Here is a 23,014-nt window from a genome sequence, read left to right as displayed (position 1 = left end):
GCTATAGTTTCACCTAGGCTGCCTCTCAGGTACCCCAGGCTTCTCCTCAGTAAGATCTGAAGAGCAGGACTGAGTTCTCCCCACTTTTATCCTTGAGCTTTCAATCTCCTTGTGGGTGATGGGGAATTGGTTACTCCCACATTCCTCCCATCCCTTCCCTGTTCAGTAGATCTGGGTTTGATGCTGATTGTGCCACTGAATTAGTGTCTTATTACACAGGCAGTCTCTTTGAACCTCAGTTTCCTTGTCTGACAGAGGTATGTAAAGAGGGCATTTCAAGTGATGGTGCATGTGAGAGTGTTTGCACATGAGTAAACATGGGGGGTAGAGGGGATGTGAGGAGCTGGAGGGTAGAGGTCTATGGGGTATGCCCTGGGGGTATTGATGGGAAGCAGCGTGTTTGAGGATGGCTGGGGCTGTGCAAAGCATCTCCTGTGACCTGAGGATGTGCCAGTCATGTCCTTGGTACCATTCGGGATATTTCTTACTCCAAAGACTGTAAACTCTAAAAATGAAGTGCCTAATGTACCGTAAGTGCTCAGTATTTGGCTGATTAAATAGCAAATGCTTTCACTGCATGCGATATCCAAAGAACTACTTTGTAAAGTTTTGTAGATAAATTAATTTGACTCTCACAACAATCTTATTAAGAGGTACTATTGTCACAACTCCCCATTCTTCAGATAAGGAAATGGGCATAGAGACATTCCTAAGATACTCAGCAGCAAGTGACCAAGCACAATATTCAAACCCGAGCTGGTCGGCACCAAGTTTAAAGTTATGCAGTGTAGCCGGACACGGTGGCTCAAGTCTGTAATCTCAGCATTTTGGGAGGCTGAGGTGAGTGGATTGCTTGAGTTTAGGAGTTGGTGACCAGTCTGAGCAACGTGGCAAAAACCTGTCTCTACAAAAAATACAAAACTAAGCTGGATGTGGTGGCGCGCGCCTGTAGCCCCAACTACTCAAGAGGCTGAGGTGGGAGGATGGCTTCAGCCCAGAAAGTGAAGGTTGTGGAGATTGCGCCACTGCACTCCAGTCCGAGCAACATAGCGAGACCTTGTCAAAAATAAAGAATGAATGAAAGAATTATGCAGTGATACTGCCCAGAGGATAGCGTGCACGTGAAATGCTTAAGTGAAGTTGGTGCTCCTGATGGCTGCGGGTGGGCTGAACCAGACTCCCAGCGCCCGAAAGGACCGCCAGGGGAACTACAATGCCCACAAGGCTCCGCGCCTTCCTCAAGCACTTCCGGCTGGCCTGGGACTCAGGCAGAACATTGGTTCTCTGTGCGGGGCTTGGTGGCGAGGATTGGAGGGCGGGAGCTGTGCTGATTTAGGATTGGCAAAATCGCTATCAGCCCCGCCTCTAAAACCCGGAAGTAACCTCCCCGGTAGTCCCACGTGTAGCGGGGAAACAGGAGTTCAGATGGCTGAAGGGGATGCCCACCGGCCGAAGGCCAACTGTGATTTCCCTACCCCCACAAGGCGATTTTGATCCCCTGAGTGCCGCTCCTGAGGACTCAGACCCCGAAGCTGTCCCAGGGAGGTCCCCGCTGCATCCCACAACCCAAGCTGTGCCTCATGGAGTCGATGTTTAGCAGCCCTGCCGAGGCGGCGCTGCAGCGAGAGGCGGGGGTGCCAGGACTGCTCACTCCTCTCCCGGACCTGGACCGAGTGTACGAGCTGGAGCGAGTCGCTGGATTTATCCGCGACCTGGGGTGTGAACGAGTAAGGACAGACTTAGGGAAGGGTGGCTCGCCTCTGTGGGGATGGGTCGCCCAGAGGATCCGGATCTTGGGGGATTTTGTGAGGGCGAGAGGGTGGGGGAATCAGTCTGTCCGCAGCGCGTTGACCATCCCTCCCTTCCACCTACTACGTGGGGCAGAGTGCACCTCTGGGACCGGGGGCTTTGAAGGTTGAGTGGGAGCTCCTGGAATATTGCTTTAAAGAAGCCCTCGGTGGGAGAGAGGCTGTCCCTGACTCCATGGTTTATGCTTATAGGTTGCCTTGCAGTTCCCTGACCAGCTATTGGGAGATGCTGTGGCTGTGGCTGCACGACTGGAGGAGACGACAGGGTCAAAGATGTTCATTCTGGGGGACACAGCCTACGGCAGGTGTGAAGTTGGCCTTAGGTGGGCCAGGCCTGGGGATCCGGGGCTCATGGGGTTTTACATCTATGACAGTGTTTGCCTTCAATGGTGGTGTTTCTCCTTGATGATAATGGTAGTGACTCCCCTCCTGATGCTAGCTCCCTTCATTGACAATGTCTTCCTTTAATGAAACCATTTTATCCACTGACCACATTTTCCAGTGATGACAGCAACTCGCTTCCAGAAGAAAACCCGTTTCACTGATGCTATCTCCCCTGCAGCTGCTGCATGGATGTGCTGGGTGCTGAGCAAGCTGGAGCTCAGGCTCTCATACATTTTGGCCCTGCCTGCTTAAGCCCCCCAGCCCGCCCACTGCCCGTCGCCTTCGTCCTTGGTCAACGTTCTGTGGCCTTGGAGCTCTGCGTCAAGGCCTTTGAGGCCCAGAACCCAGACCCCAAAGCGCCTGTGGTGCTGCTGAGTGAGCCGGCCTGTGCCCATGCCCTGGGTAAGGGGTTTTGCCTGTGTATGCACAAAGGGTGGGCCAACTGCTTTCTGCCTTAATTTCCCCATTTCCGTATACATCCATAGAACTCTTGATATGGGCTTGGCCCCAGCCTACTGGGTCATATTTAGTCTCCTGGGGATGAGGGAGCTCCTGCTTTGCCAGGCTCCAACATCAACACTACCTCCTTCTCTTCCAGAGGCTCTGGCTACTCTCCTGCGCCCACGGTACCTGGACCTGCTAGTCTCCAGCCCAGCTTTTCCCCTGCCAGTGGGTTCCCTGAGTCCAGAGCCTAAGCCCCTGGAGCGTTTTGGGCGCTACTTCTCTCTTGCCCCAGGGAGGCGTCTAGAAGAGTATGGTGCCTTCTACGTGGGGGGCTCTGAGGCCAGCCCTGACCCAGACCTTGACCCAGACCTGAGTCGGCTGCTTTTGGGGTGGGCACCAGGTCGACCCTTCTTCTCCTGCTGCCCAGATACAGGGAAGACTCAGGATGAGGGTGCCCGGGCTGGACGGCTAAGGGCACGAAGACGATATCTGGTAGAGAGGGCCAGAGATGCCCACGTTGTAGGGCTGCTGGCAGGCACACTGGGTGTAGCTCAACACCGTGAGGCACTGGCCCACTTGCGGAACCTGACTCAGGCTGCCGGCAAGCGTAGCTATGTGTTGGCCCTGGGGCGGCCCACCCCCGCCAAGCTTGCCAACTTCCCTGAGGTGGATGTCTTTGTGTTATTAGCCTGTCCTCTGGGTGCCCTAGCCCCCCAGCTTTCTGGTAGCTTCTTCCGGCCTATACTGGCACCATGTGAGCTGGAAGCTGCCTGCAACCCTGCCTGGCCACCTCCAGGCCTGGCTCCCCACCTCACACATTATGCAGACTTATTGCCTGGTGAGTAGTGGGGCATTGCCTAAGCTGGAAACCTGGGGCACGGAGTCAGGGGGTGAGTATGGATTTTCTTTCCTCCTCCCTTTCAGGCTCTCCCTTCCACGTGCCTCTCCCACCACCTGAGTCAGAGCTGTGGGAAACCCCAGATGTGTCACTCATTACTGGAGATCTCCGACCCCCACCTGCCTGGAAGTCATCAAATGATTCTGGAAGCTTGGCCCTGACCCCACGGCCCCAGCTGGAACTGGCTGAGAGCAGTCCTGCAGGTAAATGTACAAGTCTCCACTCTCAGCTGAACTCTTTCTCCAGATGCAGTGCACTCAGACTGAGCCCCCTCCCTCTACAGCCTCATTCCTTAGTTCCCGGAGCTGGCAAGGGCTGGAGCCCCGCCTGGGTCAGACGCCAGTGACAGAAGCTGTGAGTGGAAGACGAGGGATTGCCATCGCCTATGAGGATGAGGGAAGCGGCTGATACCGTGTGGGGCCGGAGACATAGATGGACTTATGAATGGCTGCTAGGACCTTTAGTGTTCCCTGCACCAACCTCCCATCCCCCTGCCAAGATCCTTGAAGGACCCTGGAAGGAGGGAGAGCAGGCAGCCTTCACTGAGGATAGGATCCATCTCTGATCTGTCCTGGCACTGGCACAAGCTAAGCATATGCCCAGTAAATGCTTGTTGTTTGGCTGATGGAATAAAGGGCTTAGGGACTTCCCTGAGGCCTCTGGACCCATCTGTCTTCCTGGGGGCAGCCCAGGACTTTTGGCCAATCCCAGTTCCTGGTCTCCAGTAGAGGGTCTGTCCTTGTCAAAAGGCAGGTGCTACACAGTCTAGACCACGGTTTCTCAAACTCATACCTGACATTTGGGGCCAGATAATTCTGTGTTGTGGGGCCTGTCCGGTGTATGGTAGGGTGCTTAGCAGCATCCCTGGCTTCTGCCCACTAGACATCAGAAGCACTCCCCCAATTGTGACAACTAAAAATATCTCCAGACATTGGCAAATGTTCTCTGTGGGGGCAAAATTGCCCTCAGTTGAGAACCACTGGTCGAGCTGGACGTGCACTGTCCAGTACAGTAGCCACTAAATACATATGGCTAAACTTAAATTTAAGTTAATTAAGATTAAAAGCTCAGTTTCTCAGTCACATTAGTCATTCAAGTGTTCAGACAGCCACATGAGGGGACAGTGCAGCTACAGAATAATGCCATCATGGCAGAAAGTTCTGTTTGTTGGACAGTATTGGTCTATACTGACTCTTATTTCTCAGGGAGATCACAGCAACCTGAATAAATCAGATACCTTTTCTCTTTGTTTCTTTTTAATTCATGAAATACTATAGGTCCTGCACAGGTCCTGGGATGTAGATGTTAACTGTATTTAACCAGATTCCTTTCCAGTGTACTTGGAAAGAGAGTTAAATATGCAGTCAGCATACAGTGAAACAGCCCTATCTGGGAGGAGGGAAGTCCCAGGGACAGCTGGATCCCACAGGAGACACCTGACAAGGACTGAGAGTAGGCTTCCCAGAGGGCATAACACCTAAGCTAGATCTTTTGGAGGAAAAAAATAATTGTCAGGAGAAAAGGAGTGAAAAAGACATTTGGGCTGAAACACAGGCATGAACCAACATGGCGGGTACTTCAAGCAAGTGGGGTTGCTGGGCCCTAAGGGTGGAGAGGGGTGAAATGAAAAGACTCGCCTCTTCTTCCCCACATTTGTTGAGAATCCTGTCATGGAGGGATTGTCTAGGGTACTGAAGGTGAACAAAGGAGATGTGGTCCCTACCTTCAGGGAATGCCTAGTCTAATGGTGGAGGTAGAGCTGTAAGCTGACAGGGTAACCTGGACAAAGTGGGCATCAATCGTGTTCTACAAATATGTACTGAGGACACACTCTGTGCCAGGTACTGGAAATACACCAGTGAGTGACACAAAAGACATGGTGCTTACATTCTTCCAGGGGGAGATGGACAAATAAAAGACTTGGTATGCCAAATGGTGATCAGTAAGTACCGTGAGAAATGTAAAGCTGGGAAGCAGAGGAGCGTTTAAGGGGGGTGGAATATTACACAGAATGGTCAGAGAAGGACTTTTCAAGAAGGTGAGCAAAAACTGAAAGGAAGTTACAGGATGAGCCGCATGGATAGTTAGGAGAAGCAGAGGGAGCAAGTGCAAGGGCAGTGACGTGGGAATATGGCTGGGACGTTCAAGCAAATAGCAAGGAGGGCAGTGCAGGCAGAAGAGTTAGTGGCGGAGTATTAGAAGGTGAAGTCAGCTGAGGGGCGTGGGGAGCCTAGCAGGCCATTGTGAGGACTTTGGCTTTTCTCCTGAATGAAATGGGAGCTATCAGGGCATTAAGACAGGGGAGTGACATCTTACTGAAGCTTAATAAGCATCACCAGGACATCGTGGGAGCCCAGCAAACGCGCTTCCCTGCCACTGGGTTAGGGAAGGCTTGACGGAAGGACGATTTCGGAGGACGGTAGGTGTTAGCCAGGCAGCGGAACGAGAGCCAACAGGCGCGCTGGGCGGAGAGACGCTTTGAGCAAGGTGAGGCAGAGGGCACGCGCGGCGCCATCCGCCACTGGCTAGGACGCACGACGGCTAGAGAGGACGCCTTAGGGGCCCACGAGCAGGCTAGAGAATAAAACAGGGCTGGCAGGGCGAGGTGGAGAGACTCGAAAAGGACCGGCCAGATGTCGAAGTTCCTAGTAAGGAGGGCGCCCGAGCCTCCGCCGAGACGCGTGACTACAATTACCACAATCCCCAGCGCCTGCGGTTCCGGCGTCGCCTTGTTCTAGACGGGCGGCGGCGCTGCGCGGGGACCGGCGTGGGGTCACGTGGTGCCGGCGCGTCACGTGGGGGAGTCAGGTGACGCTGCGGGGCGGGCGGACAGACTGCGGGGCGGACGGTGGACGCTGGGACGCGTTTGTAACTCCGGCCCCACGGTTCCGACCCCCGCCGCCGTCGCCGCCATGACGGGGCTAGCGCTGCTCTACTCCGGGGTCTTCGTGGCCTTCTGGGCCTGCGCGCTGGCCGTGGGTGAGGCCGGGTCCTGGCGGGCGGGGGCAGCATCGCGGCCGAGCTGGCCGGGCCAGAACCCATCGGGGAAGTGGCCTGCGGGGAATACTGGCCCCCCGCGCGCTCTGCACCCCGGGCTTTTTGGACTGGCGCCTGCGAGGGCCTCTGACCCCGACAGAGGAGACCCGGATCTCTGGCTACTTGAGGAGGGGCGCGGGTGCGGGCGGGTAGGGGCCGCGAGGGCAGCACTCTCCCTTCCTGCCACAATCGCTGTCTCTCCCCGCCCCCACGTCTCACTGCCGTCCCCATTTTCTTGCTCTGACCGGCCTGCTTGGTCACAGGCCGGCTGCTCCGGTTCCTCTTTTCCCGGTCGCTTTGCCCTCCCCCACTCACAGCTTGTTGGGTAAACAGCGGAACGGACTGGACCGGCGGGATCTGGCGGGGCCTGGCTGGAGCGCTTGCTCCCTCGGTCCCGCCTCGGATTCAGGCTTGCGGGTGGCGATCCTGCCTGCACAGGTGCTTGGTCTGGGAGGTGGTTTTAGCAAGGGAGTGGCAGAAAATGGAGGCCTAAGCACAGGAATCTGTCTAGATAGCTGTATTGTCACCTGAGGGCAGCCTGAGGACGCCCCTTCAGGGAGGTGGTCCTTCAGCTCGGCGCGGCCCTTCAGTTCGGCAGCTACTTTAGGTTGAGGAACTTATCTCTACAGAGCATCCCGTAACCCCCTTTTTTTTCCTCATTGCTGCAGGAATCTGCTACACCATTTTTGATTTGGGCTTCCGCTTTGATGTGGCATGGTAAGGGAGGGCAGGGGCAGGATTCCCCTTGAAGCTTCTTCCCTGCAGCCTCTCCTCTTTTCTCTGGTCTGAGTCCCTCTCGAGCCACACCACCGCCTGCCTGGGACATGGACCTTTGGGAAATATGCAGTCAGTTGTTGCATGCAGAAGTGGTGGTGGGGTTGAAGGGGGGTTGGGGGGCCAAGATTTTGTGCTCTACTTCCCTGCTAGGGCTGAATTGCTTTCTTCTCTGCCTCCACAACAGGTTCCTGACGGAGACTTCGCCCTTCATGTGGTCCAACCTGGGCATTGGCCTAGCTATCTCCCTGTCTGTGGTTGGGGCAGCCTGGTGAGTACTTGTGTGGTGGGACTGGGGGCAGGGGCTGAGTCATGGCAGGTGGTGTCACTGGGGTCTTAGTCATGCTGAGGGCAGTGACAGCTTGGGCTCTGCTCATCAGTTTTTTATCCTTCCACCAGGGGTATCTATATTACTGGCTCTTCCATCATTGGTGGAGGAGTGAAGGCCCCCAGGATCAAGACCAAGAACCTAGTCAGGTAAGTGTCAGGGCCCTCGGACTTTTGTCAGAACTAGCTGTGTTGGCGCTGCCTGGGTGTGTGATCTGACATACTGTTTCTGACAAGCCGCCTTGTGGATGGGATGTTAGCAGCGAAAGGTTACTGGGGACTTACTGGGCAGGAAGGATGGTTTCTTTCTCATTTCTTTCTCCTTTCCACTCCTTACCCCTAACCTCTACCACTACCAGCATCATCTTCTGTGAGGCTGTGGCCATCTACGGCATCATCATGGCAATTGTCATTAGCAACATGGCTGAGGTACGGAAGGCCAGGGTGGTGGCGGGAATCCATTCCGGTGTGTTCTACACATTGCTTAGAGATTGGATGGGGTGCATCAGGGTGGTTTCTGATTGCTTTTCTTCTTCCCTCAGCCTTTCAGTGCCACGGACCCCAAGGCCATTGGCCATCGGAACTACCATGCAGGTGGGTGGATGGGTGTATGAATGCAAAATGCTGGGATTTCATGCCTGCTTCTACTCTCTCCCCTCCCAGCTTAGACCCCCATTTTGATATTCTCTCACCTGCTTTTTCTGCTTTGCAGAGTGGGCATGGGGATTGGCCCCATTGGCCCATATCTCCCCCATTCCTGGCTTAGCCTCACTGCACCCCTCTCTATCCTCCCAGGCTACTCCATGTTTGGGGCTGGCCTCACCGTAGGGCTGTCTAACCTCTTCTGTGGAGTCTGCGTGGGCATCGTGGGCAGTGGGGCTGCCCTGGCCGATGCTCAGAACCCCAGCCTCTTTGTAAAGATTCTCATCGTGGAGATCTTTGGCAGTGCCATTGGCCTCTTTGGGGTCATCGTCGCAATTCTTCAGGTGATGAATCCCCTTGGGGAGCCTCTGTGTCCTTGTCCCCAACCTAGCCTTACCCTCCTTCTGGAGAAGCTGAAGTGCTCTCCTTCTCTACCTATAACTATAGATTCCCCCAAACAGCTTCCACCTCCTCGTTTCCATCTTCTGGTTTTCTCCTGCAGGGGCTATTTTTGTCTCTGATTTGGTATCACTGACAACAGCCCTGTTTTGTTTTTCCCCCTTTCTAATGCTTTGTATCTGTATAGCTCTCACTTAGTCTCTCCCTCTTTCTGTTCTCTCATTTTATCTGCCATGCTCTTTGTGCCTCCAGTCTGTATTCGTGATCTAGACTAGGATGGAATTTTGTCTGTCTATATCAGTCTATCATGGTGTGTTTGACTGCCTCTTGGAGCTATGTGTATTTCTCTGTGACATGCCTGTCAGTAGGACAGCATTGTCTAAATTGTGTGTGTCTAGTCTGTCTGACAGTGTGTGAGTTTGTGACTAAGGATCAGCCTGAGGGTCTGAGTGTGACTGTGGGTGCTTGACTGGGTTGACTCTTAGTGACTAGCTTTATCCATATGCCTCCTCTCTCCATCTGTCCCACAGCGTAACTCTGTGGTTGTCTGTCCCTGTCTGTCTGCCTTGTCTGTCACAGTGTGTCCATCCTGGTTAGTCATAAATCTCTTGTGGTCTGTCCATCCAACCATGTGCTAGGTCTCATTTTCTGTCATTTGTCACTGCCTTACGTATTCCTCTGTCCCTGCCTGATTTTTCCTGTTCTTCTTTTGCAGACCTCCAGAGTGAAGATGGGTGACTAGATGATATGTGTGGGTGGGGCCGTGCCTCACTCTTATTTATTGATGGTTTTCCTGGGACAGCTGGAGCTGTGTCCGTTAGCCTTTCAGAGGCTTGGTGGTCAGGGCCCTCCCTGCACTCGCCTCTTGCTGCGTGTTGATTTGGAGGCACTGCAGTCCAGGCCGGCTCTCAGTGCTGGGAGCAGGCTGCTGCTGATGACTCTGCAGCTGTGCACCTGTGTCCCCCACCTCCATCCTCAACCCATCTTCCTAGTGTTTGTGAAATAAACTTGGTATTTGTCTGGGTCAGTGCAGCTTCTGTTGCCCTCTTGCGCCACCGTTCACAGAGGAAGGGTAAAAAGGCCTTTACAAGCCTCATGCCAATCCCTTGTCAGCTTTCTGACTGCACACTTCTGATCTGCACAGAGCTTGCTCCTAGGTGGGGAGGCAAGGGTGCTGGGTGGAGGACTCTGTGGCCCCCAAACAGACTTGTTTGGGGATGAGGGAGTGTGCAGATATGGGCCCCTGGGTGTGTTTGTGCCTGTGGTCCTTCTAGGCCCGTTTGCTCAGGGCTCTGACCACCATGCCCCAATTGTCTAACAACATCTACTTACCTGGCTGTACTTTCGGGGACCATCATCTCCGTCCCTGTGAGGCCTGGAGCCCAGGCAGTGGTCTCTGCCTTCAGTGGTGGTCCTGTCCCAATAGCAGCCCCTCCCAGAAACCTGTACTCTGATCCTTGTTCCTAGGGCCCCCAGCTCCTCCCACCCCTGTCCAATCTCTTTTTCTCCTTCCGTGACCCTGTTTCCTGTTACCCTAGAAGCCCCAGCCACCTCCAGCCCACGCCTTTAAGGGTCCTGCCCCCTCTCTGCTGGCCGACCTTGAATCTTGGTCCAATTAGAGTTGACAAATCCCTAACCCCCCAGCCTGAGTCTACCCAACCTCCAGGTCCCCTTCCTAGGGAGTTCGCGCTCCAATCCAATCCCCACTCCCCGCTAAAGAACTCGACAGTCTGCACCCGCTCGCCGGTCCGATCTCTAAGCCCACCCTTTGGACCAGCCTGACCCATTTCCTCCTCCGCTCCGGGGTCCGTGCCTCCTGGGCGCCCGGGCTCCGCCGCCGGCAGGGCGGGCTCGTAGCGGCGCGCGGCGGGTGCGGGCGTGCTGGAGGCGGGGGCCGCGGGGGCGCGCGCGCGGGCGCGCGGGCCGGGCCTGCCCCTCCGAGGCGCCGTAGCGCGGGAGGGAGGCGGCGGCGCTGTGTTCCGTGGGTCCGCCGGTCCGTGGGTCTGCCCGGCCGCCCGGCCCCGCCCTGCCCCCCGGGGCGGCTCGGCTCCATGGCCCGCGGCGGCGGCGGCGGCGGCGGCGGCGGGAGGCGACCCGGGGGCCGCGGTGGCCGCTGACCGGGCGGCGGGAGGCGGTGGGGCCGGGCCATGGGGGACGGAACCGTCAGCAGCCGCCGGAGCCGGGAGCCCTGCCCAAGCCGGAGCGGCGTCCCCTGCTGAGCCCCGAGCGCCGGGTGAGAGAAGGGCGCGCGCGGCCCCCACCCAGCGCCCCGAGATTCCAGACCCAGCCCCGCGAGGGGCTCCCCGGGCGCGGCCCCGAGATCCCAACCCAGGAGCCGGTGAGAGAGGCGCCGGCGGCCAGACTCTGGCCTGGCTGCCCCCACCCCGCCCCCACCCCGGCGCCCCTCCTGGGTTCCTCCGCCCGCGTCCAGCCGGCCTCCCTCATTGTCCTCGCTCGCCCCGGCCTCGTGGCGCGGGGAGGCGTTCCATACACGTTTCCCCTTGGCCTTTGCCTCGTCCCCTGCCCTCCACCCACTCCCCCTGCCCCCAGGCTGCATACCTACCCGGTCTGTGCGGCCTGCCCCTCCCCGGGTGCCACGTGTTCAGCCTGCCAGCCCCGCCCAAACGCACCCCTCAGCCTGGCCACCAGCCTGACCCAGAACCCCTGCGCTGGAGGGAGAGTAGGAATGTCTGCACGTGGGTCTGGATGTGAGCTGCCTGGGAGCCTGGATGTATGGCTGTGGAAGTCCAGGAGCAGTGGCTTTGTTTGTGAGTGTGGGACTTCGTGTGTTACTGTCACCCGGGTGTGTCTGTGACTGTAGTTCTCTGTGTGTCTGAGTGTGGGTGACTAGCTGGGGCCAGGGTGTCCCTGTGATTCTGTGTGCCTGTGAGACTCACCCTGCTCCCTGAAGCACTGCCAGAAGTGGCTGCTGCTCTCTTGGAACCACAGCTGGAGCCGTCGCCCAGGCAAGACCCCTTCCTGCCATGCCCAGTGCTGTGCCCGTCTGCAGGCCCAAGCATCTCGTTCCGGGAATCAGAACCAGCTGTGCTGGACAGGGCCCAGAGCCTTGGTCCCAGTCCCAAGGGGCTGGCTTTGAGGTCTTAAGCGAGGGGTGTCCCCTGCCCCGCCCCATATTTTGACGTTTTGCTCCAGTGGGAAGGGATTCTGTAAACATCCAGTCTGTATTTGGGCCCCCCGGATGCTGAGGGCAACTTCCCAGCCTGGTCCCAGTTGGCCTGGCCTGGGATCTGAATGACCAAACCACTTCCCACCATGGCTCCTGGAAGGACTAAATGCAGTCATGAGTATAAGGTGCTCCTCCATGGTAGGTGCACAGTATTCCGTCTCTTCCCTCTTCCCAAAGCCATGAGTTCTGGGTTAAGGATGCTGCCCTGTGGGGTGTCTGTTCTCAGAGGCACCGGGGCACACGGGGGTCTATAGGTAAACATGTTTCCATGCTTAGGTACAAACCAGTGTGGTCAGAGTTCACATGTCTGTGTTCCTGGGAATGCGTGTGTGTGTAGAGTTGTGCAATTAGGGTGAGTGCCTGAGTGTGTGTGTCAGTGAGGTGGAGGAAGGTAATTGTATGTGGCTTAGTAGTGGGGTGTGCTTGAGGATGTGAGTATTGAGTTGCCGGGAACTGTGCCTGGGTGTCTGCAGGTAAGTCCGTGAGTCTGTGAGCGGGAAAGGGTATGAGCAGGTCAGTGTGAGGTGTGGCCCGCGACTGTGGGCAGCTGGGTGGGAGGTAGGTGGGCAGCCTTGCTTGTCCTGCCCTGACCTGCTGGATCTGTTTCCCTCCCACCCTGCTCAGGCCGGCAGCCGGATGCCCGGGCCCACTGGGCGGGCCAGCGGCCGCCTGCGGGATGAGCAGACTGCTGGGGGGGACGCTGGAGCGCGTCTGCAAGGCTGTGCTCCTTCTCTGCCTGCTGCACTTCCTCGTGGCCGTCATCCTCTACTTTGACGTCTACGCCCAGCACCTGGCCTTCTTCAGCCGCTTCAGTGCCCGAGGCCCTGCCCGTGCTCTCCACCCAGCTGCCAGCAGCAGCAGCAGCAGCAACTGCTCCCGGCCCAACGCCACCGCCTCTAGCTCCGGGCTCCCTGAGGTCCCCAGTGCCCGGCCCGGTCCCACGGCTCCTATGCTGCCACCCTGTCCTGACTCGCCACCTGGTCTTGGTGAGCCTGGAGGGTAGGGCCTGCCTGTGGGGAAACAGTGTTTTATTGATTTGACTAGAGAAATGGCATCCGGACCCATGGGGGTGCCAAGGGTCCAGGTCTGTTGTAAGAGGGCTATTCTTGGGGTTCCCTAGCCCACCCCCAGGCTGAGGGTGGGGGCTGGTATCTGTGGATTCTGGCCTGATTCCTGACACTGTCCTGCCTGCAGTGGGCAGACTGCTGATCGAGTTCACCTCACCCATGCCCCTGGAGCGGGTGCAGAGGGAGAACCCAGGCGTGCTCATGGGTGGCCGATACACACCGCCCGACTGCACCCCAGCCCAGACGGTGGCGGTCATCATCCCCTTTAGACACCGGGAACACCACCTGCGCTACTGGCTCCACTATCTACACCCCATCTTGAGGCGGCAGCGGCTGCGCTACGGTGTCTATGTCATCAACCAGGTGCCCATGTGGGGGCCCATGTGCCTGTTGGTGTATATGTGGGTTGGGGCATTTGTGGGTCCTTGTCTGCCCATGGCCATGTGGATATGTGGATGTACCTGGGCATGGGTAGTCTGTGTTTGTCAGTGTGCACAGGAATGTGTGCACACAGTGTGTGCATGTGAATGTTGGCATGCACACTGGCAGGGGTGTGCATGGTCTCAGAAGGGGTTGAGCCCCACTCTCTAGCCTTGGCAGGCCTCACCCCATGGTGGTGCAGGCCTAAGGTATGCTGTAGGAGGAGGTGTTGAGGGCCCTGAGGAGAGGGAGTTAGACCCTGAAAGAAGGGGAAGCCTGCAGAACCCTTTGGGGTAGGTGCCAGCCACAGCTGAGGCCAGGGCACTCAGCTCAGCATCTTAAGGCTTTTGGTGGGCCTGGCTAGGACTGGCCACTGGGTCCCAGAAGGGACTTCTGATGCAGGTCCCCCCCACCCCCCGACCACAGAGACCTCCTAGTCTTGGACTTGGGTCCCTCCTGTATGATGGGGTGCAAGTGGAGGTGGAGCAGGGGGCCGTGGGAGCACAGAGGGCCCTGGCCCAGCCCTGGGGTTGGGAAGCAGTTGCTGAGATGGGTCTTGAGAGATGAACAGGCATCAGGGTCTAGAGAAGCCAGTATTCTAGGCAGAGGGACCTGGAGGATGCAGGCCCAGTGAGAGAACTGGCCTTGTGTTCACCATTTATTGGCTGAGGTGTGGACTATATGTCCAGCATGTGGGCTGGGTAGCAAAGATGAGGCTGGAGGAGTTGGAGGTCAAACTGAGAAGTGTCTTGGGAGGCATGCTGGCAGTAAGTCCAGCGCAAAGGTGGCAGGGCACCATGTAAGGTTGTAAGGGGAGAGTGACTTGCGTGTTTGCCTTGTAGAAAGGTTGCTCTGGTTGCATATGGAGCATGGATGGAAAGGGGAGATTAGAGGCAGGGTGGCCCGTCTGGAAGAGAGGACAATGCCTAGGAGAGAGGCGGTGACCCTGCGGATGAGTGGGGCGGGAGTCTCAGGGAAGAAGTGGGGATGTTGCGCAAGTAGTGGAGAGTTAGAAAAGAGCGACGTCAGGACAGCGCAAGGGTTTCCGCCTCGGCTGTTGGCTGTGGGGATGGCTGTGCCTGTGAGTGAGATGGGGACACAGGAGCTGGGCCAGTTCTGGGGGAGTGTGACTCTGAATCCTTTCTTGCGTGTGATGAGTTTGAGTGCCTGTGGGAAGTACATGTTTAGCAGGCAGTTAGACAAATGAGTCTGGACCCAGAAGGGAGGTCTGCAGTGGAGAGAGGGATCTGGGAGCACCAGGATGTAGACGGTCTGGTCCCTAAAACCAACAACGTCTGACCTGCCAGGTAGCAAGGGGCATGAGAGGAGGAAGCCAGCACTTCAGGGATGGAGGGAGAAAGAGGCCACTACAGAGGCTGAGAGGCTTGGCCAGAAGGGCCGGAGGAGACCTAGGGGAGTGTGGGATCCCGGAAACCCAGCAGTCAGTGTCAGGAAGGAGACATGGCAGCTGCATGGGCACTGTGGGGGTGTGAGGAGGGATGTGGACCAAAACTCGTCCAGTGGATTTAGCAACAAGGTGGGCCCAGCGAGAGCCATTTCAGGGGCATGGTGGGGGCGGAAGCAGATTGCAGTGGGTTGAAGAAGGAATCGGATTTGACGAAATGGAAGTAACCAATTAGAGACAACTCTTAAAAAAAAAAATTCCTGCTGAGAAGGGAAGGCAAAAGGTAGGATGGTGGCTGGAGGGAGGTTTGTTTTTTCAGATGGGAGAGGATTGAGCATGTTTATGAGCCATGTGGGAGAGACACAGGGCTCCTGGCTGGTGAGAGGTCAGGAGGAGTGCTGATGAGCTGGGAGGAAAGTGACGGTCTCTCCAAGGGCGGGGAAAGAGGAGGTGCAGGAGAGGGAGGGAAGAGAGCCGGCGGGGTTGGGCAGGTCAGGGTTCCAGAGGGGAGCAGCTCCCACCTCTTCCGGCAGTGGCTTTGCTGGTGGAGAGGAGGGCCTTTCTCTCCACTCATTCCAGAAAGGCCACTCACCGGCCCCTCTCCAGGAACCTTTCTGGCTCTAGCCTGGAGGCTGTGGGTTGGGGCAGGGGCTCAGGGGTCAGCTCCTCCCATTGAATGCTCCCTGCTAGTCCAGAGTTTGGTGCTTAGGCCTGCATGGCCAGGACTCCTGCAGCCCCAATTCTCAGGGGACCCCAGACTCACTGGGCTGTGACTGCTTGTAGGCCCTCTGCTTGTCATTTTGTTGGAGAGAGAAGTGAATCTAGCCCAGACGTGTCCTGGTCTCAGAGGCTGCCCAGGCAGCTGGATGCAGCTCCAGGGAGCCTGAGGCTCCTGGCGCAGTCCCCATGGCTCCTGCATCTTAGACACTGGTCATTTGGGGCATTCGTTGTTTGTCTCACTGCATGACTCTATACACAGCAGGAGTGGGACCAGGGCTGGCCATCTCCAGAATCCCCACTAGCACAAAGGAGAGAGAGCCACAGGGCGTGTTTGAATGAGCGAATGAGATGAGAACTCCACCCATCGTTGTCATTGGGTATTGGCATAAAGGAAGCCCACGGGAAGGAGGGAATAAGTGTACTGGGGTGGGGAAGTTTGGTCAGGGGAGCCGCTCCAGCCCTGAGTGTGACAAGCACAGGTACTGCTAACCCCAAGGCCTGGAGGCAAGGAAGAGTCTGGCATGTTCTGGGGCTGCTGAGGGATGTTGTGTGGCTGGGCCTCAGGATATGAGGGCAGTGGCCAGAGAGGAGGTTGGAGCCACATATGAAAGGCCTTTGCAGGCCAGATCCCGGTCGAGAAGCTGGACTAGATCTTGAGAGTCTGGAGGAGCCAGGCAGCGAGGGGGCTGGTAAATCCCCAGAGACTGCTCTGGAGAGTGGCAAAGGGCAGGTGCTTGCTGGTCACAGGCCCAGAGCTGACCTGCTCCTCCCCTCACCCAGCATGGTGAGGACACCTTCAACCGGGCCAAGCTGCTCAACGTGGGCTTCCTAGAGGCGCTGAAGGAGGATGCCACCTATGACTGCTTCATCTTCAGCGATGTGGACCTGGTCCCCATGGATGACCGCAACCTATACCGCTGCGGCGACCAACCCCGCCACTTTGCCATTGCCATGGACAAGTTTGGCTTCCGGTGAGGGCTGTCTTCTCAACCAGACCCAGCCCTCCTGCCACCACCAGACACAGACCCACTTCCAGCCCCAGGGCCCCGCTTGCTCCTGGCCCCAGCCCAGACCCCACTGGCGAGGCTGGATCCTCCCTGGACCCCATTGGACATTCCCCCCAACCCAGTCTCTGGTTCTTCCCCTGGAGTCTCCTTGGGACCCTTACTGACACCTGACTTCCCATGCCACAGGCTGCCCTATGCTGGCTACTTTGGAGGTGTGTCAGGCCTGAGTAAGGCTCAGTTTCTGAGAATCAATGGCTTCCCCAACGAGTACTGGGGCTGGGGTGGCGAGGACGATGACATCTTCAACCGGTGAGTAAGCACGGGGTGGGGAATAGGCTGGGTGGGTGGGGGGTGAGGTACAGACTGGGTGGGGTTCCTTGCCCTTCCTGGGGCCTGTTCCAGTCTGTCCATCCCTATCCTCAGGATCTCCCTCACTGGGATGAAGATCTCTCGCCCAGACATCCGAATCGGCCGCTACCGCATGATCAAGCACGACCGTGACAAGCATAACGAACCCAACCCTCAGAGGTGACCCCAGCACCCCTCACCCTTACTCCCCAGAGGTGACCCCAGCACCCTCACCCCTTACTCCCCAGAGGTAACCCCAGCACCCTCACCCCTTCCTCCCCAGAGGCAACTTCCCAATATCCCCAGCTCTTAACCCCAAGTTGCCCAATGCCTGACCCCCCAGTGGGGGATCTCCAAGCATCCTTGACTCCAAAGAGGTGACTCCCAGTGCCACTGATTCCCTGAGGTGATCCAAAGCCCTTGAGTCCTAGAGGTGACTGCTGGTACCCCGATCATTGTCCCCCAACCTCCAGCCCAGCCTCAGCCCAATATCACTTACCCCTGGCCCGATTCCTAGAGGTGACTAGAATTTAATGTCAAGGCCTAAATAGTAATTGAGTGGATTGCATTCCTGTTGGTGCCCTCGCAGACCTCACTTGTGCACCTGTGGGATCCCTGCTGGGACAGATAGGACAAGAGCCAGTGGGTGCTGGGCACAGCTCCTGTGGACCCGACAAAGGGGACCTGAGCAGGATGGGAAGGGGGTGTGGAAACACAATGCCCACCCCTCTGAAATTGAAGGAGGTGGGTGTATCTCTTAGGAGGTAGCCACAATTGGTATCAGGCTGGCTGGGAGAAGGGCCTAAAGGGTGTGTGAAATGTAAACAAGGGCTTCCTGGGCTTCTTGAGGCTGCTCTGTGACTTGTGCTAAACTTTCTGGGGATGGGAGACCCAGAGTAGTCATACCCAATCTGTGCTTTTCCTTACAAAGTTCATTCTAGGCAGGGAAATAGTTATGGAAACAGGCAGTTATAGCACAAGGTGATCAAGGCAAGGTGTTCTCTTGGCAGAAGAGGGATTGGTGATGGAAGGCTTCCTGGAGGAGGCGATGGTAAACTGGAGTTTGAAATAGTTACTCATTTAACAAAGATTTGCCTCACGCCTACCTTGGGCACAGTGTTACATTCCCCAGGCTAATAGAGGAAACCAGCCTGGATAAGGGGAATCATATCCGGAAGAGTCTGGAATGTGAACGTGTATGATACATGCCAAGAGTCTGAAGCTATTTGGTTTTAAGATCTCTGAAGGCTGATAGTGACAGTGGGGCGGAGGGAAAGTCAGGTCTGGATGTTAGGGGTTTTTCTTCTGTTGCCCTTTCACCATGTAAGTGTCAGGGGTCTTGAATACCAGATGGGAGTTTAACTTTTGTCCCAGAGGACTGGGGAGTCATGGAAGAACCTGAAGCAGGGAGAGGCGGGGCGGGGTTTGTGTTTGGAAGGCACACTGTTTGAGCTTTAGCAGGGCGAAAGCCTGGCATAGCCGCTGGGTGGAGCAGGAGAGATAGTCAGCCCGGCCTGAAGGAATCTAAGGAGTCCAAGGGAGCATGGTGGGACAGGGTCTGGGGATGGAGATGCCGTGTCTCCAGCTTGAGCAGGAGGGTTTTTCTACTCTGAACACGGGGTAGGAGTGGGGGAGGTGGTTTGTAGCCCTGGTGTGGGGTTGGTGCCTCGGAGAAGCATGAGGCACTGGGGAGTGCAGGGAGCTGATGAAAAAGCAGTTCTGATGAAAACTGGTCAGCAGGAAACGGGTAAGAGACCAAGAGAAGAGGGGCTTCAGGGCATCTGGGGGAGGAGTGGAGCTCCACAGTACACACCAGGAGCCTTGGTCCTGTTTCAGGAGTAGCCTGCCTGGGTGCCACCATCAATTACACATGTCTGGCTTCGTTGTAGAGGCGGCAAGATAGCAAGAAGTTTCCGGCTTAAAGAACTCTGTGAATGTTGGGTTCACGGATTGGGTATGACTACTCTGAGTCTCCCACCCCCAGAAAGTTTAGCACAAGTCACAGAGCAGCGTTAGGAATCTCTTGTTTACATTTCACAAACCCTGTAGGCCCTTCTCCCAGCCAGCCTGATACCAAATTCAGAGTTCACAAACTCTGTGAACTCTCTCTACGTAGTTGCTGTTGCCTAAAATCCGGGAGTTCTGGATTATTCTTTTCCTCACCCTACATAATCCAAATCCATCAGCAAGCTGTATCACTGCCACCCCTAAAACATTTGAGTCCATTTGCTTTCCCCCTTTACTACGTTTACCCTAGTTCAACCTCTGGGATCCTGCCTGGACTACTGCAGTGGCCTCTAACTGGTTTCCCTGTTTATGGCTTGCCCCCCAAACTGGGTTAAACATTTCTTAGATCCTTTACACATTTCATTCTGTGAGAATGAAAATATGAACTGCTCACTCTGACTTAGAGCCCTGCCCTTGCACAGTGTGATTGAACCTTCAGGCTAATATTCTGCTTTTCCAGGTGTCCCATTCAGGTTTAGCCACTCAGCTGTGCAAAATCTTCCCAATTTAGGGTCAGCATGTGCTGTGACCTCTGCCTGGAGTGCTCTGTTCCTGCCCTCAGCTCAATGTCACATATGCCCTCTTGTCTCTCTTAGCACTCTGATGTTTTCTCCGTTACCTGCCTCCCCTAGAGAAGCCAACTTGCCCTGAGAGGAGGGACCCCACCTGTCATGGCTATGGCGGTAGCCTTGGTGCTTAGAGCACAGCCTGGCACGTGGTGGTGCTCAATAAATAGCTGGCGAAAGAGTCACTAAAGAATGAGGAACAGAGAAAATGGCACAGGCGTGGGGAGTAAAAATGATGCATCTGGTTGCGCTTGAGATGCCTGTAGGATGCCTGGTCTCAGGCATAGAAAGGTCTGAGCTGACCTCACACTGGCTTGTGCCTGTAATCCCAGCACTTTGGGAGGCCAAGGCAGGCAGATCACTTGAGGTCAGGAGTTCGAGACCAGCCTGGCCAACATAGTGAAACCTTGTCTCTACTAAAAATACAAAAAAAAAAAAAAAAAAAGACTGGGCACGGTGGCTCATGCCTGTAATCCCTGCACTTTGGGAGGCCAATGTGGGCAGATCACCTGAAGTCAGTAGTTTGAGACCAGTCTGGCCAAAATGGTGAACCCCATCTTTACTAAAAATACCAAAAAAATTAGCTGGGCATGGTGGCGAGCAACTGTAATCCCACCTACTCTGGAGACTGAGGCAGGAGGTTGAGAGGCAACCTCTTGAACCCAGGAGGCAGAGGTTGCAGTGAGCTGAGATCGCACCACTGCACTCCCATCCTAGGCAACAGAGCAAGACTCCATCTCAAAAAACCAAACCAAAACAAAAAGCCGGACCTGGTGGTGTGCACCTGTTGTCTCAGCTACTCAGGAGGCTGAGGCAGGAGAATCACTTGAACCCAAGAGGCAGAGGTTGCAGTGAGCTGAGATTGCGCCACTGTACTCCAGCATGGGCAACAGAGCAAGACTCTGTCTTAAAAAAAATAAATAAAAGTCTGAGCTGAGAGATTTGTGAGGGTGTCAGACTTCTGTTTTCTGACTGAAGCAGGTGAGATCTCTGTTTTGAGGGCCAATGCAAGAGCAGAAGGGCTCCTGCCAAGTCAACCCTGGAAGGAGCCAGGATGGCTTAAGCTTAGGCCACAGAGATCCCATACTGGGTTTGGTGGTGGTAACTTAAAAATCACTAGATCAGTTGGATGAGGTGGCTCACACCTATAATCCCAGCACTTTGGGAGGTCAAGGTGGGTGGGTCATCTGAGGTTAGGAGTTTGAGACCAGCCTGACCAACATGGTGAAACCCCATCTCTACTAAAAATACAAAAATTAGCTGGGTGCAGTGGCAGGCATCTGTAATCCCAGCTACTCGGAAGGCTGAGGCAGGAGAATTGCTTGAACCTGGGAGGCGGAGGTTGCAGTGAGCTGAGATGGCGCCATTGTACTCTGTCTCAAAAAAAAAAACAACAAAAAAAATCACTAAATCAAATTTGAAAAGGAGACTTTATTTCTCCTTTATAAAGGGTTACAACCTGCAGGCTGGCCATCCCACTGGCTAGGAAGCAGAGCCTCCAGCCAAAGCCTTAACAGGCACTTCGAGGGAGGGAGGAGTGAGATAGGAATTTTAGTTGAATGGATTGGTCAATAGGTTATTGGAGGAGCTATGAATATTCATGGAGGGGGTCCTGACATATGCATATTGAACAAACATGCATGTTATATATCATCTATGTTCACTTTGGGGTGGAGACAATATTTAAATGTATTGCAGTTAGGCCCTATACCTCAAAAGGACAAAAGTACTCAAGTGTGCAGCCTCTGTAAACTGGCTAGAACCAGTTCACAGCCGATGGTCTTATCAGGAGAAAGTTACTGAAATCAGTCTCTTGTCCCACCAAAGCTATAGTTATGGCTTGTGGAACAGGGGCGTAGGGGTCAGCATCTGGCAGTGGGTGAGCTGCAAATTTTTTTCTATTATTTTTAGCTTTAATAAATTACCACATTATGCAAATTGTTTTAATATTGGTTATCTCAAGTCCAGTACTTGTTTAGCTGCTACAGAAAAAGAAAATCCTTGCGGCAGTTAGAGCATAGTCTCTTCTTTAAGTGCAGAGGTGCATGACTTAACCCTTGCCTGGCTGGCCTTAGATCCTATTTATAATTAGGTATCTTATTGACACAAAGAATGCATTCTGTCAGTCTTGTGATCTCTGCTTTGACGTTAATCCTGGTCATTTGTTGTGTCTAAACTGCAAAAGGGAGTGGGTATAACAAGGCATGTTTGACGTCCCTTCCCATCATGGCTGGAAACCCTGTTTTTAAGGTTTCTCTGGGGTCCCCGTGGCCAAAAGGGGGTCCATTTAGTTGATTGGGGGGTGTAGGATTTTATTTGTAGTTTACAGTTGTTAGCCCTGATACAGACCATTTCCATCCTATCTAGGTTTACCAAGATTCAAAACACGAAGCTGACCATGAAGCGGGACGGCATTGGGTCAGTGCGGTACCAGGTCTTGGAGGTGTCTCGGCAACCACTCTTCACCAATATCACAGTGGACATTGGGCGGCCCCCGTCGTGGCCCCCTCGGGGCTGACACTAATGGACAGAGGCTCTCGGTGCCGAGGATTGCCTGCCAGAGGACTGACCACAGCCTGGCTGGCAGCTGCTCTGTGGAGGACCTCCAGGACTGAGACTGTGGGCTTTGTTTTCCGAGGGTCTTCAATAGGCCCCCTAGCTATACCTGGAAGTTTCAGAACCCACTTTGGGGGCCTCCTGCCTGGGCAGGCTCTTCACAAGTGTGGCCCTCTTTGGAGTCAACCCTCCTTCCTGACCCCCTCCCCCTAGCCCAGCCCCAGTCACTGTCAGGGTCGGGCCAGCCCCTGCACTGCCTCGCGGAGTGGCCTGGGCTAGGTCACTCCACCTCTCTGTGCCTCAGTTTCCCCCCTTGAGTCCCCTAGGGCCTGGAAGGGTGGGAGGTATGTCTAGGGGGCAGTGTCTCTTCCAGGGGGAAATTCTCAGCTCTTGGGAACCCCCTTGCTCCCAGGGGAGGGGAAACCTTTTTCATTCAACATTGTAGGGGGCAAGCTTTGGTGCGCCCCCTGCTGAGGAGCTGCCCCAGGAGGGGACCAGAGGGGATGCTGTGTCGCTGCCTGGGATCTTGGGGTTGGCCTTTGCATGGGAGGCAGGTGGGGCTTGGATCAGTAAGTCTGGTGCCCGCCTCCCTGTCTGAGAGAGGAGGCAGGAGCCCCAGGGCCGGCTCGTGTTTGTACATTGCACAGAAACTTGTGTGGGTGCTTTAGTAAAAAACGTGAATGGAGCAGCTCCCTTGTCTGGGGGTGGGGGTCGGGTCCCTGAACATGGTTACCCTGAGTGTGTTGTGGTGGAAGGGCACTTGGCCCAACAAGTAAACCTGATCCGGGCCATGCTGGTTCTCGGAACGCTGTCACTCCCTAGGCTTCTATTGGCCTTAAGGGGAAGTTTGTCCTTGCACTGCTTCCGGGCCAGTGGAGGCGACGAAGTAATAAACCCGTGGACCCAGATTTCTCAGGTCTTAACACGTTCCCTGAGGCCTAAAGGTGCCCAGGGCCGAGCCCAAAGTGCCTGGGGTCAGGGCTCGGTGGAGCACTAAGTCTGAACTCCCAGCCTGCAGG

The 23,014-nt window shown here is 55.6% G+C and overlaps 3 protein-coding genes across 19 annotated transcripts; all 3 read left to right on the top strand.

Annotated features, from left to right (window-relative positions):
• The first annotated feature begins 1,392 nt into the window (after positions 1-1,392).
• Positions 1,393-4,777, top strand: DPH2 (diphthamide biosynthesis 2). Of its 9 annotated transcripts, none has more exons than XM_077960384.1 (6): positions 1,393-1,675; positions 2,001-2,113; positions 2,371-2,594; positions 2,791-3,474; positions 3,561-3,737; positions 3,818-4,777. In XM_077960384.1, the coding sequence occupies exons 2-6, from the start codon at positions 2,082-2,084 to the stop codon at positions 3,940-3,942; spliced, it is 1,242 nt and encodes a 413-aa protein (XP_077816510.1). In that variant the 5' UTR covers positions 1,393-1,675; positions 2,001-2,081; the 3' UTR covers positions 3,943-4,777. The 9 variants fall into 9 exon arrangements, with proteins under 9 accessions (XP_077816510.1, XP_077816515.1, XP_077816504.1 ...); XM_077960389.1 differs by having other exon boundaries at positions 2,001-2,222; XM_077960378.1 differs by having other exon boundaries at positions 1,393-1,717.
• Positions 4,778-6,365: 1,588 nt separating this feature from the next.
• Positions 6,366-9,739, top strand: ATP6V0B (ATPase H+ transporting V0 subunit b). 4 transcript variants are annotated; one of them, XM_015137591.3, is made up of 8 exons: positions 6,366-7,008; positions 7,239-7,287; positions 7,532-7,615; positions 7,744-7,821; positions 8,031-8,100; positions 8,214-8,265; positions 8,467-8,657; positions 9,428-9,739. In XM_015137591.3, exons 3-8 carry the CDS (start codon positions 7,557-7,559, stop codon positions 9,452-9,454), a joined length of 477 nt encoding a protein of 158 aa, XP_014993077.1. In that variant the 5' UTR covers positions 6,366-7,008; positions 7,239-7,287; positions 7,532-7,556; the 3' UTR covers positions 9,455-9,739.
• A 904-nt stretch (positions 9,740-10,643) lies between these two features.
• Positions 10,644-22,902, top strand: B4GALT2 (beta-1,4-galactosyltransferase 2). Of its 6 annotated transcripts, none has more exons than XM_077960091.1 (8): positions 10,644-10,675; positions 10,844-10,945; positions 12,524-12,885; positions 13,094-13,329; positions 16,292-16,482; positions 16,705-16,827; positions 16,942-17,046; positions 21,807-22,902. In XM_077960091.1, exons 3-8 carry the CDS (start codon positions 12,576-12,578, stop codon positions 21,955-21,957), a joined length of 1,116 nt encoding a protein of 371 aa, XP_077816217.1. In that variant the 5' UTR covers positions 10,644-10,675; positions 10,844-10,945; positions 12,524-12,575; the 3' UTR covers positions 21,958-22,902. The 6 variants fall into 6 exon arrangements, with proteins under 6 accessions (XP_077816217.1, XP_077816219.1, XP_028690371.1 ...); XM_077960093.1 differs by having other exon boundaries at positions 10,652-10,709; XM_028834538.2 differs by having other exon boundaries at positions 10,652-10,709; positions 10,844-11,480.
• The last annotated feature ends 112 nt before the right edge of the window (positions 22,903-23,014 follow it).

Source organism: Macaca mulatta, chromosome 1, assembly GCF_049350105.2.
Source record: "Macaca mulatta isolate MMU2019108-1 chromosome 1, T2T-MMU8v2.0, whole genome shotgun sequence".
In the NCBI taxonomy this organism is placed as follows: Eukaryota; Metazoa; Chordata; class Mammalia; order Primates; family Cercopithecidae; genus Macaca; species Macaca mulatta.
This window is presented reverse-complemented; position numbering and strand designations above follow the sequence as displayed.

Coding starts and splice junctions, on each gene's coding strand:
- DPH2 (XM_015137680.3), top strand. CDS start 1,581: ATGGAGTCGATGTTTAGCAGCCCTGCCGAGGCGGCGCTGCAGCGAGAG. Junction 1,728..2,000: donor GCGACCTGGGGTGTGAACGA/GTAAGGACAGAC, acceptor TTATGCTTATAG/GTTGCCTTGCAGTTCCCTGA. Junction 2,595..2,790: donor GGCCTGTGCCCATGCCCTGG/GTAAGGGGTTTT, acceptor CTTCTCTTCCAG/AGGCTCTGGCTACTCTCCTG.
- B4GALT2 (XM_028834538.2), top strand. CDS start 11,446: ATGGCTGTGGAAGTCCAGGAGCAGTGGCTTTGTTT. Junction 12,886..13,093: donor TGACTCGCCACCTGGTCTTG/GTGAGCCTGGAG, acceptor TCCTGCCTGCAG/TGGGCAGACTGCTGATCGAG. Junction 17,047..21,806: donor AACGAACCCAACCCTCAGAG/GTGACCCCAGCA, acceptor CATCCTATCTAG/GTTTACCAAGATTCAAAACA.
- ATP6V0B (XM_028837599.2), top strand. CDS start 6,447: ATGACGGGGCTAGCGCTGCTCTACTCCGGGGTCTTCGTGGCCTTCTGG. Junction 6,514..7,238: donor GGCCTGCGCGCTGGCCGTGG/GTGAGGCCGGGT, acceptor TCATTGCTGCAG/GAATCTGCTACACCATTTTT. Junction 8,101..8,213: donor TCATTAGCAACATGGCTGAG/GTACGGAAGGCC, acceptor TTCTTCCCTCAG/CCTTTCAGTGCCACGGACCC.